Raw genomic sequence first — 13,302 nt, forward strand, 5'->3', positions numbered from 1 at the left:
AATTTTGCACAATGAACAGTAATAGCTGTAAACTGGCACTGTAATTGCTCCAGCACTGCCCCGTTAAACACTCAGATTTGGGTTTAGACCCATGTAACACAATAAGGCGATCTCTGAAAACTCGCACCAGTTCTATCAGTATTTCTAATTAAGCAAGTATTTGGCATTGTAGGGCTAATGCATTCTGTCAACAGAAGGATTTCCGCTTGTGCAATGGAACTCTCTCTCTTCTTCCCCTGTGCGCCTCCTAAAACTGTTCTTGGGTTTCCCTCAACCCTCTGAAGGTTTGGGGAAGAAGTATGGTGCACGTGGGGAGAGAAGAGGAGGGGAAAGCTCTGTTGCACAAGTGGGAATCATTGCACTAATGGAATGTTGGGTGCTGCCCTTGGTCCTGAATGGAGGTGCCCAGAGGTGTTGCCACCCTCTAAACCAGCCTTTCTCAACCTGTGGGTCCCCAGATGTTGTTGAACTACAACTCCCATCACCCCTAGCTAGCAAGGCCGGAGCTCAGGGATGATGGGAGCTATAGTCCAACAACATCTGGGGACCCACATGTTGAGAACCACTGCTCTAAACATCTCTACAGCACCACAACATGTGTATAATGCTTCAATAGCCAAAGCTTCTCTTCCTGATAACAATCTTGCCATGGACCCTTGGACCATTAGTTCACTTCCCACAGATGGAAATAGGAAATTTTTGTAATTTTAGAAATACAAAATGGGTTTTCACCATAAAAGCAAAATGAAGCTTCTGTCATTGGGCCCTTTCAGAGGTCCAGAGAGACTGGGGCTACTTCCAGCTTTTGAGACCCCCTAGCCATAATAACGCGGGTGGTTATTTGGACGCGGGTGGCGCTGTGGGTAAAACCTCAGCGCCTAGGGCTTGCCGATCGCAGGGTCGGCGGTTCGAATCCCTGTGGCGGGGTGCGCTCCCGTCGTCCCAGCGCCTGCCAACCTAGCAGTTCGAAAGCACCTCCGGGTGCAAGTAGATAAATAGGGACCGCTTACCAGCGGGAAGGTAAACGGCGTTCCGTGTGCTGCGCTGGCTCAGCAGAGCAGCTTCGTCACGCTGGCCACGTGACCCAGAAGTGTCTGCGAACAGCGCTGGCTCCCGGCCTCTAGAGTGAGATGAGCGCACAACCCCAGAGTCTGGCAAGACTGGCCCGTACGGGCAGGGGTACCTTTACCTTTTTAGCCATAATAATAACAACAATAATTGACCAAAAGTCACCCAAAAAAGAGTGCCTTTGGGGAAGGGTCATAGCTCAGAGGTAGAGCACCTGCTTTGCAGGCAAAAGGTTCCAGATTCAATCCATGTAGGACTAGGAGTGTCACTTGCCTGAAACCCGGAACAGCTGCTCCAAGCCAGTGCAAAGAATGCTGAGATGGACCAATGATCTGACTCAGCAGAAAGCAACTTTCTATGTTTCTTATGAGTAGTTTGTTTATATGATCAGCTAAACTGAGAAGACATGTTCACCACTGGGTAACCTTGTGTCATCATGTCCTATGCATTTTTATTAATATTTAGGAACATTTTTAACACATTAATTTGGCAAATTCTGCATCAGTTGACGACGACAACAACAACAAAAGAAAGTCTTTGTACCAAATCACATCTCTTATTTGCTTAAAGTCGCAACCAAAAGTTAAAAGTATCTGCTCGCCACATTTGGATCTGCTGTGAATTAAAAAAAATTGCAAAACTGATCAAAAGCTAAAATTTGAGTTTCCCTTTCAGTTTGAGGTCCAGGAGAAATGAGCCTTCCAGACCCTCCCTCTGATCAGCCCTCTCTGTGTAATCTAAATTGCCCAATGTACTGTACGTTTCAAGTAAAGAAAAAACATGGTTGTAAGGATGACCTTTAGACTAAATGAAATAAATAAATAAATAGGGGGGAAAACTGCTGCAACAGCCATTCCTTGGCTATATTAAACTCTTCACCAAAAAGATTCCCCCATGTCAAAAGTGCATACTGATGGAACAAGTTGCCTTGATTTTACGATGAACATAATTTTTAGGCTTCATCACAACAGTATGCTGAAAAAAGTGCAAATGCCTTAAACTATGTTAGTACTCACCAAGTCCAGCCATGCTTGTTTGACATGGAGTATTTTTCCATGATGGCAGTAAGACGAAGCAGGGAAAATTTTTGCAGCAGATTTAACTGAGCAGCTGACTGACTGCTGATCTGCAGTGATCCTATGGCATGGCACAGTTGGTGAGAGATCTGAAAACTGTGCCAACGTAATCGCCTTTAGACAAACAAAGTAAAAAGCAACAGAATAAGATGTTTGATTATGGTGCTATGTTTGAGGCCTCTGAGAGATTTGCACCTGCAAGTATACAATATTTCCTTCTGCTGTCCATCCATACTGTTTGTTTCTAGAGACTACTCTCCACATTTAACTAACATAAAAACAACCCATTTGAAAAAGTCTATATGTCTGAGAAACATTACAGGTATGATTAACATTCATAAAGTACAAAATTGCAATTTACTTTTGCTCCAGTGCATCCCATTCACAAAGAAGGTGGTGCATCATCATGACCACATGGTATAATCCAAAAACTCACTCTCTATCTATCTATCTATCTATCATCTATCATCTTTGGAACTTTGGAACATGAAGCAGGATTTTCAAACCTATATCCAATTATTTTGAAGGGTACAAACCTGTTTGGCCTTGTAAGAGATGCTCCAACACCAGAATCTCTTCTGTCCCTAACACCAGTAGCTTCTGATTCATTGAGAGATGTCCCATCTCTGTCCATATCACTAGGGGTCGTCCGGCCATCCGATACAGAGTTCTGTTCAAAGTCTAATGCAATCTTGACTGGTGACCGGAATGATAAAGATCCACATTCACCAATGGATAGTTCGTTGTTCTTCAGCTCTGGCAATATGTTTTTGGACCAGTCGTCTACGGATTCTTGAAGCCCATTGACCTGCTGCAAAATGTCATCCAGATGAGGAAAGAGATTTTCCCTTTCCAAATCTAGAAGGTCTCCAGTACTGGCATATAAGTGAGAACCTGGAACGTTGTCATAAATGCTAACTCGGCTCTCCTTTGGACAGATAGCAAGGGGATTGGACTCTTTGGGTGTCGAGCACTTCTGATTGCTTAGAGAAATGCTGCCTGTCCTCCAGTTCACGCGGTTGCTGCTATCTGTAGGGGAGAGGCTTTCTATGGAAAGTGCCTTGGGAAACGTTCCAGGTTTGTGGTCCTTCGGAATATGGACAACTAGGTTCTCCTGGGAATGAAATTCATTTCTACGATTCTGATCTATCACTTGCCTCAGTGCTGCTCCTGCAAGAACATCCAGGTCTTCCAGGTACATGCCGCCTCGTTTATTTGATTCATGGTATTTCCGTTCCTTTAAGGAGGGAGTACTTATGCCACTACTGCTAATCTCTGACTGGCTACTCTCACTGCTGGATTTAGCAGAGAAGGGAAACGCTTGCTTGACTGCGTTTTGAGATGTTATGTTCTGGAGGTTTCCATTCCCAATTTGGATGCATTGCATATCCTTTAGGGCTTTTGGCTCATGCTGAAGAACAGGTCTGCCTATCACTAAGTTACTAGTCCTTGTGGAGCCTTTCAATTTTCCATGTGCCCCTTTGGCTTTGAGTGTCTCCATACGCTTCAGAAAGGTTTTAGCTCTGGTCCGTGTTGGTTTCTCATTGCCGAGGTGATGAGAGTCTTCTGGGGGAAGGTAAGGGGTGGTGCCAACTGAGGTGGAGTTATGCAAAAGAGCGTTTTCTACACAATATTGTCCTGAACAGTCAAATGTCTCCCTGAGAAGGTTGCTGGCTCCAGAATGACTCCGATGGTCGCTTCCCCCACTACTCTCGCTGTGAATAGATGAGACGTCAGGCTCGCTCAGGTCAGTAAGCACACTTTCACTGCTGGTGGTGATTTTCATTTTAATGTCCCCCAAGGACCCATGCTTGTCTGACTGATGAAGTAAGGTGTCAATGTCGTCCACCCGAGACCATCTGCGGCTCGTCCTTTGGAAAGTCCATTTGTTACTGATGGCACAAAGGTCTTCTTCATCAGAGTCTTCACTCTGAAAAACAGCACATAGATAAATAGAATGTCTTTCCCCTCTTAGCGTTATAGACTTAAAAAAAACCTGTGATGCAGTTAAAGTTAAGCAGGCTGGATGATACTGTTCTTTTTTTCAACGATAATGGATTACAGCCCTCCTTTCTTCACTTTCTAAAATTCCAATACAGGCTCTGAAATGCACAAATAGAGCTGTTTCTCTGTGAAGTCAATATCCTTCAACATTAGCTCATTCAATAGATCCATTTGGAATGCACTATCTCCCTCCCTCCCTCTGGCCTGAGAGCTTCACAAGCAAAAATCTCATGGACATTTACCAAATAAAATCACTGGGGGAATAAAATGAAACAGCTGGAACAATAAATTACGTATAATGCATTGCCAAACGAATTCTAATTGGATGACCCCATCCCATGTGGCCAAGTGACGTGATGTTTCTGTTCTTACTCTAATGATAATATTAACTAATAATTAGAAAACTCAAATGTTATTTGAGAACTGAAAACATCCAACAATAGCCCCAAAGTCAAAGCATAAAGGCGGCCTATCTTGACACTATTGGGGATGTAATTGTGGGCACCTCGTCAAGTGCAACAACTGGTGGACCCAGATGCACATCCTTGTTAAGTTCAATAAACTTTATATGAGCACCACAATGGATTGGTTTGCATACCATATCAAACCATGGCTTAGTGCTAAGTGCACAAGGATGAATGAGCCTGAGTAAACAAGCCTGTGCGTGCCTCTCTCCTCCTATGCAGTCAAGGACACCACTATTGTTTAGTTTCACTTCCAACGAATCCTGTCTTATATTATGTATGAACCAGAGATTGTGCTTTAAAACAAACAAAGTCTGAGTTCCATCAGGGGAAAAGGTGGAGTGGTGAAGAAGAAGAAGGAGGAGGAGAAGGAGAAGGAGAAGGAGAAGGAGAAGGAGAAGGAGGAGAAGGAGAAAGAGAAGAAGAAGAAGAAGAAGAAGAAGAAGAAGAAGAAGGAGGAGGAGGAGGAGGAGGAAAGAAGCAGCAGCAGCAGCAGCAGCAGCAGCTGTGCTCTGAAGTTGGCTTGTTAGAAACTTATTTCCTACAGTCAGAAAGTTAATTTCTACATAATGCTAAACTAGGAGTGTTTGAATGAAAAATGAAAAATGAAATGCTAGCAAAGTCCTGCTCCTGGCTGCATGAAAGAAGAAGGGGGAGCAGAGGGTATAAACCCAAAGCTTCACTTGAATTGCATGTTCACAGCACCAAACCACAGTTTAGTGTTACGTGCAAACCAGTTCAGTGTAAATACAGGTGTGCATCCTGATTCACACTTGCAACAGTCACAGAAGGTTGTTACACCTGGTTGTGTAATCCTGAAGCTATTTATATATAATTAAATCTCATATTGGGAAATAACTATACATGGTTTCGTATAAATCCAGAATCCCTCAACCAACCAGCCCCAAAACATAAAATATAAATACCCCTCTTAGACTGCAATCCTAAACAGTGTGATTTAATTTCATGTAAACATGCATAAGACTGTGCTGCACAATGTCAAACGAACAATGGAAGATGAGAAACAGTTCACAGAGAATATGGACAGTGATGGTGGTAATATAATATCTATACACCAAACCTACAGAAAACATGTTTTGGAAAGGGAAAACTTATGATACTGTTTAACATCAACTAAAGTGGGTGGGAAATGAGTTCCACATTCCATCAGAAACTATGTGGGATTGTTTGTTGAACAAAAACACATTGGCTTTAAACTCAAGAGAGCTATAAGCAAAGCTTTAGTAAACTAGCCACCTACGGGTATTGCACACTATCCATTATAGATGAATGCTATTCCCGTATGCCTAACATCTAGAACTGGGAACCATGGATCTAAATTGTGAGTTTGCACTTTGATATTTGATTCCCGCTTTTCCAACAGCAATGTTGAGCGCAAGGTGGCTCACAATAATAATAAAATTTTAAAAAGAGCAAATATTACTATCACTATAATCATAGCAAAACCACAACAGCCTATAAATAAGGGGGGGGGGGGAATCAAACAATTAATACCATTTGCACATTAACATAAGAACATAAGAAATAATCCCTCTGCTGGATCAGGCCAGTTCTCACTGACCTGTGGAAAGTCTGCTACCGGGACCGTACACTTCCGCTCCTGTGGTTTCCAGCAACTGGTATTCAGAGGCATACCGTCCCCAGCTGTGAAACCACAGCATAGTCATTGTGGCGAGTAGCAACTGATGGCCTTGCCATCCATTCATTTGTCTCAGCCACTGAAGCTAGTGGCCATCCTTACATCTTGCAGGAGCCAACCCTGTAGTTTAACTATGTCCTCCACACAGTACATAGCCTTCCCTTGTCCTTCCCATCATTCTTATATCCAGAGATAGCTGTGTCCCATTAACATACAAGGAAGCAGCTGCTGCTTCTGCAAAATTGTGCTTGGAATTACTCTTTGTGGACAGAACAGTCGTACCTCAGCTCCTAAATGCCTTGGGAGTTGAACGTTGCGGCTCCCGAACGATCGAAAATTGGAAGTGAGTGTTCTGGTTTGCGAACATTCTTTTGGAAGCCAAACGTCTGGTGCAGCTTCCGCTATTTTTTTCTGGCATGCCTGCGCAATCGGGAACCAATCAGAAGCCGTGCCTTGGTTTCTGAACCTTTTGGAAGTCAAACGGACTTCCGGAACAGATTCCATTCGACTTCCAAGGTACGTCTGTATATGGACTTTGTGGACTACACACTAATTGCCCACCGCAAAGCCCCATGCTTTGCACTACATGCTGTGCGTTTGTAGAACAGAATTGGCTGGGAAAATCCAATTTATTTATCTATAAAAATATGTTCATTATCTCTATTCTTAAGAAACAAAACCAAAGCCATTTATAGCAAACATACATATCTACAGTAAAAACCATGTAAAAATTTTAATCAGAGATCAACAAACTATGGCAAATAGATTTTTTTTAAATAGCCCCATAAGCTTGGCAGCACAGAGGTTTTCAGCAGATGTTTAAGGATTGAAACAGAAGGTGGCCACTGAATCGCTATTGGCAGAGCATCCCATAGAAACGGGTTGATGACCCTAAGCGCTCTGTTTCTTGCTGCTGTCAGATGAGCCTTGCCAACTCGGAGGATGACTAACCATGCTCCTGCAAACGATCTCAGTGACTGAGTGTTTAGGCATTCTCTAAGATACCTAGGACCTACGTTTTTCAGGGCTCTGTAAATTCATACAATTATTTATGGACGTTGGAAACTATCGTCATCCTGGAAAGAATTACCACTCTTAGAAGGAAAGCTTTAGCCCATAAACTGAAGTCACCAGATCTTTTTATTTTTATTTTAAAGACATGGGCTTGGATCCTACACAAATTAACAAAATTTACAGTAAGTAAGTTTTCCATCCAATCTGCCCCCCCTAAAAAAAAACTCTCGGGGGGGGGGGGTCAGGGGCCTTCCCTGACAGTGTGGGCTGGGGATAGCTGCTGCGTGGGGTAAGGAAGGGACAGGAAGCTTTCCTTCCATGAACTTCCTTTACTTAACTAATCTTCCTTGTATAGGGAAGCTTTTAATGTTTCATATTTTATTATGTTTTTATATCAGTTGGAAGTGGCCCAGAGTGGCTAGGGCAACCCAGTCAGATGGGCAGGGTACAAAATAAAATAATAATCATAATCATAATATGGCTCCAAGACTGATTTTCATTATTCTCCCCTCCCCACAACTTCCCACCCCCATGCCCAACCCCACATTGCTCAGGAGGGTTCTACTGAACCTTCCTAGAGGGTTTTTCAGGACTTGCTGTGGCTGGGAGAGGAGGGGACAGATTACGTTCCTTAGAAATAATTGGAGAGGTCAAAGTCAAATTAATGTTAAGCGAATTCTTTTGTCATGTGCGCCTTCCTTCCCAGGTTCTTATATAGGGCTGGATTTGACAAAAGAGTTATGCTCGTGGGAGCTACTGCAACGAGTCTTGTAGCACCATGGGGCTTTCCCCTCTCTCCTCCGCCCACACCTCCAAAGTGGCTCTGGGGGTCAGGAGAACCCCAGAACATCATGTGTGAAGAGGTCAACTGTTTTGTCTGGCAAGCGGAAACTCTTGCACTGATAGAATGAGTAGAGGACCTCATCTAGGCCCAATTGCTGCGCGACACAGGGATCAGGCCTGATCTGCCCGACTCCCACCTTTCACCACCATGAGTTGCTGGACTTGCAGATACAATGGTATCTCTGTCACTCAGTAGGTTCGGATCACTCTGCAATATCAGACTAAGCCCATTTAAATTAGCCACTCAAATTCCCAAGAAAATTACTATCCAAAAGTAAACATAGCATTTTCATAAATCTAATTCAGCCAACAACCTTTAACAGCCATATATTTTCATCCAACATGCAGAAAATCTGCAGCTTCGTCTATCACCATAACTTAGAAGTGTTTAAATTATAAACCTCCCACAATTTTATAAGGGTCCCTGCTAAAATTTGAATAAAGATAAGGTAGTAAAAAATTAAATTACTGTGTCATATTTATTCAAATTTGATGGGGACAGATAAAATTTTTCTAGGGGCTGGGTTGGGTCTTTGGCCCAGCAGATTATTATCTACAAACATCATGCCACACAAAAATATAAGCATTCCATTAGATAATCTGCACCTTTACTTAGCACTATCACACGGCTCCCGAAGAATACTCTTGGGATACAGAAGTGATGCTGTTTTGAACATTATTCTAAGGATTCAGGGAACCTTTGAAAGTCAGATGATGCTCAATTATGTCTACACTTAATTATCTACTGAGAGATAAGCAAGGCTTTTTCCACTACATAGAATCCCTTTGCACCTCCTTCTTGTGACACGAGAGAACAAACCGGGAGGGCTTTGACAAACCGGAGCCTCCTGTTTTGTCTCAACCACCAAACTATTATTGCCAGTATCAGAACAATCCAGAATATTATTGAACTTGATTTAATACTCTGGCCTGTGTGAAGCTGGTAACTGTAGTTTCCCAATTCAGAAAAAAAACAGGAAACTATGGTCAATTAAGAAACTTCCTTGCTTAATCATGACTTGCATGAAGGGGTAATCAATGGGGTTTTGAGCATTGGGGTTGGGAGCGGGGGAAGGCTCACTCATATCTCAGCTTATTAAGCAGGGATGTGATCATCCAAACGCAGCTACTGTGGCTGACAATAGTGTGTGCTGGCAGAATTAAAGATAATCCCAAGTTAAACAAGCTAGCTGGCAATGTAATTTGACTCTGTTCTGAAAATTATATCTAACAATAAAGAGCACAAGCCAGTTTCTATGTGTAATCAGTTGGCCCTTTCAGCTGAGAAAACTGCCAAAAATGACACTAATTACCACCGAGCATGATGATATATTTGACTTTATTCACTAACAATACAGCTGAGATAGCAAACCATTGTCCGGTATGAAAGGAATTTGTTATCTCGCAGTGGCAATTTTACACCTGGGCTTCTCTCAGGCTTGCTCCTTCTTGTGCATGAATATTGCCATTTTGGCTGCATAAGAACTGGCACTTGCAGAACTGAGTTCACGGTTAGCAAATGATGCACTGCAGCCTTCCAGTGCAATCTCTGTGTGTGACAAAGGGCAAAGCTAAATGCTTTCCCACGCTCCCCAGCACAGCGCTGCAATGCTCACAGGGATTATCCTGCGAAGGAGTAGCTAACTTTGCCCCCCAGGACATCCCCATGCTTGGTTCTGAGGAACTTGCTATATGGATTGCTCAGCCTTCATTTGTCCTCATAATCAGGGTGTGCCAGCACAGAGTGTATCTGCACAGCAGACAGGAGTGCCTGCTCCTAGGCAGTTTAAGCCCCCGCAGAGTATTTTTTGAGGGAGCTGAGCCCCTTCAATATTCAGAGGGTGTTCAGTTCTGCCTCATGGCTCCTCATAGCATTGTGCAATGTCAGGGTGTCACGCAACATATCCACATGATGTTGAAGCATCATGTACATGACATCATGCAGTGTCACGCATAAGCACCCTCAATCCTCTTAAGATGGCGCCTGTGACTGCAAGCACTGACAAAGTACACCTGATTCATTGAATTTGAACCACACAACACATTGCCCACAGACAGTGTGTGCTCATGTGTGGCCTATCAATGATTGCCCCCACCCCCTTTATGTCTGAATCCAAGACAATACAGTGGTCAAGGAAAGCAGCCACAGTGCTGAGTGAAGCCAAGGGCCAGGCCCATCAGTGATATTGCCTTCAGAGTGGTTAGAGTTGCACACTGATTCCTTATATCCACAAGTCTTCTGTATAAAGCTAATAACTAGTGAGGTCTCATGGTTAGAACGTTGGACTTCTACTATGGAGACTCGGTTTCCAATAGCCGCTCAGCCAGGAAGCTTGACTTCACTCAACTTCTACATCTGCTTTCTGTTTTTAGGATAAGACACAGCTAGGCGAGTAACAAAAATGTGTGCATAGCTCTCCATTATGAATGAGCTGAAGGCTTAGCTCAGGAAGGCTGACAGTGTTTGCCAAATTGTAAAGGCTCAGAAAGAACGTTCTATACTTAGCATCTTTAGAGCTGGTTAAAAATAAAACTAGAACCGAAAACATTGTTTCCTCAGGTGGATGTGGGTGCCAGCAGAATGCATGAATGTAGCTCTCTTAATGGATTTTCCCACATTTTTTTCCTTCACAAGGGCTGTGACCCTACAGCTGGGGAAGGCAGTCATTCCAACTGCAGCTTTGTATCTATCCAAATAACTTAAGGGCAAATTTTCTTCAAGGGAATTTCAAAACATAAGAATATGCTTCAAATGAAGTTTAATGCCAGCCGCTAACAGTTTGTTATGTAGAACTATGTGTTAATTTCCCCACCGATTTCAATTGGATTACAGATTTGCCTCATCTTCTCTCCCAGAATGCCTTGCAGTGACCCATTTGTATCTTCCATCTTTGACTGGCCTTCAGTGCTAGGCCATTCAGCAACTTAATTGACTGCTGTTTTTCTGAGACATTCAAGGAGATGTGGAATATAACTGTTCCAAGATTTCTAACCAGCAGTGCTTGCTTGGCTTTATGCCCCAGACATAATAAATGGCAAATAGAGTTGTTAAGAGAGGCAGTAACCATTATGTGAAGAGATATTTTCCATCCTTACAGATATGCAGTGGAAGAGAGGACTATAAAATAACTGTGAGTCACTGCCTAACTGTATTTTTTTTTTTTTGTCTGCAACTGATTTCTGAGGCCACAACCAAACAGCAGCTTCCGCTGGGGACTGTAGCACTAAGCAGGAAGTGGGGGGAAATGGTATCTTGAGGAAGAGGCACCAGGTAGCTAATACCACAGCTGAGTTGCACTGTAACACCTGCATCTCATAATGTGGACTGCAGGTGTTAGGAATGTTTATCCAGCGTATATGCCACTTGCAACCTTCTCTACCCCGAAGAACCCCATGTTACCAATATTCTAGCATTCTTTCCAATTCTGCATATCTGCCTCCTTATCTACACTGTAAGATAAGGCTTTTCTAGTCTTTGCTTTTATTTTTTTTCTTTTCTGGTCTTTGCTTTTATCTTTTTTGTTCACATTTTCAGTTGCCTTCACTTGTTCTCAGTTATGTCAACCCTGACTGGCTAAGCTTGAAATTCTATGAACACTTACATGGGAGCAAGCTCTACATCAAGACTTACTACACTGTGGCATCCCTTTATCTACGAGGTGATTGCTGATTGGCTACGATCATCAATGTGACTAATCTCAGAAGGAGAAAGAAGCAATTTCTGTTACACACACACGCACAAAATAAAAGAACACGTTGCTGTCCTAGATTTTTTAAAACTCTAAAATTTGACGCAGGGAGGCAGCAGAGCAAGGGGAGGAAGACTGAAGTGCAATGACTGAGCCCGTTGAGACCACGTGCCTACGATGAAGAGAGCTGTGAAACAAGCCATCAGGTCACAGTGCTTTCCTTAGCCACAACTCAAGTGTCAGACAAGCACACCAGCAAATCAAAAGTTGCTCAAGTTCACTGGTCTTACCTCTCCCTGCCTGCTCACTCCTGCTGTTGTTTCCAGCTGGATAAATTTTAAAAAGCACTCCAGAGTGGAGGGTCTGAAATGGAAGCAGCACATTCTCCTCCGTATTTAGGAACCTGGGTGCAGGGCGCTTTGCTAACTTTTTCCAACAGGAAGAGGAGGCGGAGGAGACAACCATAGGCAAGTGAAGGCATGAGCAGGCAGATGGGGCCAAGGCAGGTGCCAACATTCAATCTGCCGGTATGCTCATCTGAGGGATGGGGTTGCAGCACTATGAAGACACATTTTATCTTTAATCTGAAGTGTGTTTAAGACTGCGGTCCTAAACTACCAGTCCTGAAAGGGAGTGAGGAGGGAAGGGAGGTGTTTCATTTCAAATTAGGCCAGACACAATGACGTCCATCTTAGGTCCAGCCGAGACGAAATGGGGATGCACCCCATTCCATTATCCTCCCTTGTCTCCTGCCCCATTCTAAGCACTGCCACCGGCAATAACACCACTGAGAAGAATTAATCAAGCCTCCTGAGAGAGAATCAAAAGTGTGCAATGTTTATTAAGGCAATGTACTGTTGTTGTTGTTTAGTTGTTTAGTCGTTTCCGACTCTTTGTGACCCCATGGACCAGAGCACGCCAGGCACTCCTGTCTTCCACTGCCTTCCACAGTTTGGTCAAACTCATGTTTGTAGCTTCGAGAACACTGTCCAACCATCTCGTCCTCTGTCGTTCCCTTCTCCTTGTGCCCTCAATCTTTCCCAACATCAGGGAAAACCCAACATCAGGGTCTTTTCCAGGGAGTCTTCTCTTCTCATGAGGTGGCCAAAGTACTGGAGCCTCAGCTTCAGGATCTGTCCTTCCAGTGAGCACTCAGGACTGATTTCCTTCAGAATGGATAGGTTTGATCTTCTTGCAGTCGTGGGACTCTCAAGAGGCAATGTACTACACTATGCTAACTACTGATTAGAAAGTGCCCCTGGGAGGGGAGTGCCTTGTAAATAAAAGGTTGTTGGCTCTGTTACAAAATTCCCCACATCACAAGACATTTTCTGCATTCCTTGCTGAAACCCCTTAAGCCTTAAATAATGCCTGTATTACACAAGGAGGTTGTAAACATGACGAGCTTTATTTTAATAAGTCAGCACACACACACACACAAAAATTGGAAAAATGTTATCAGCTTTTTATCTGGCAGCGGATCA

General features: G+C 43.4%; 1 protein-coding gene across 5 annotated transcripts in view; it reads right to left on the reverse strand.

Annotated features, from left to right (window-relative positions):
* Positions 1 to 13,302, reverse strand: part of STARD13 (StAR related lipid transfer domain containing 13) — a 229,968-nt gene that overhangs the window by 21,671 nt on the left and 194,995 nt on the right. For all 5 annotated transcript variants that reach the window (XM_082221544.1, XM_082221543.1, XM_082221546.1 and 2 more), the window contains 2 exons: positions 2,681 to 4,074; positions 2,085 to 2,258 (listed from right to left, as the gene is read on the reverse strand). In XM_082221544.1, the coding sequence (XP_082077670.1) occupies positions 2,085 to 2,258; positions 2,681 to 4,074 (1,568 nt within the window). The remainder of the gene's footprint in view (positions 1 to 2,084; positions 2,259 to 2,680; positions 4,075 to 13,302) is intronic.

Source organism: Podarcis vaucheri (assembly GCF_965113315.1).
Source record: "Podarcis vaucheri genome assembly, chromosome: 4".
In the NCBI taxonomy this organism is placed as follows: domain Eukaryota; kingdom Metazoa; phylum Chordata; class Lepidosauria; order Squamata; family Lacertidae; genus Podarcis; species Podarcis vaucheri.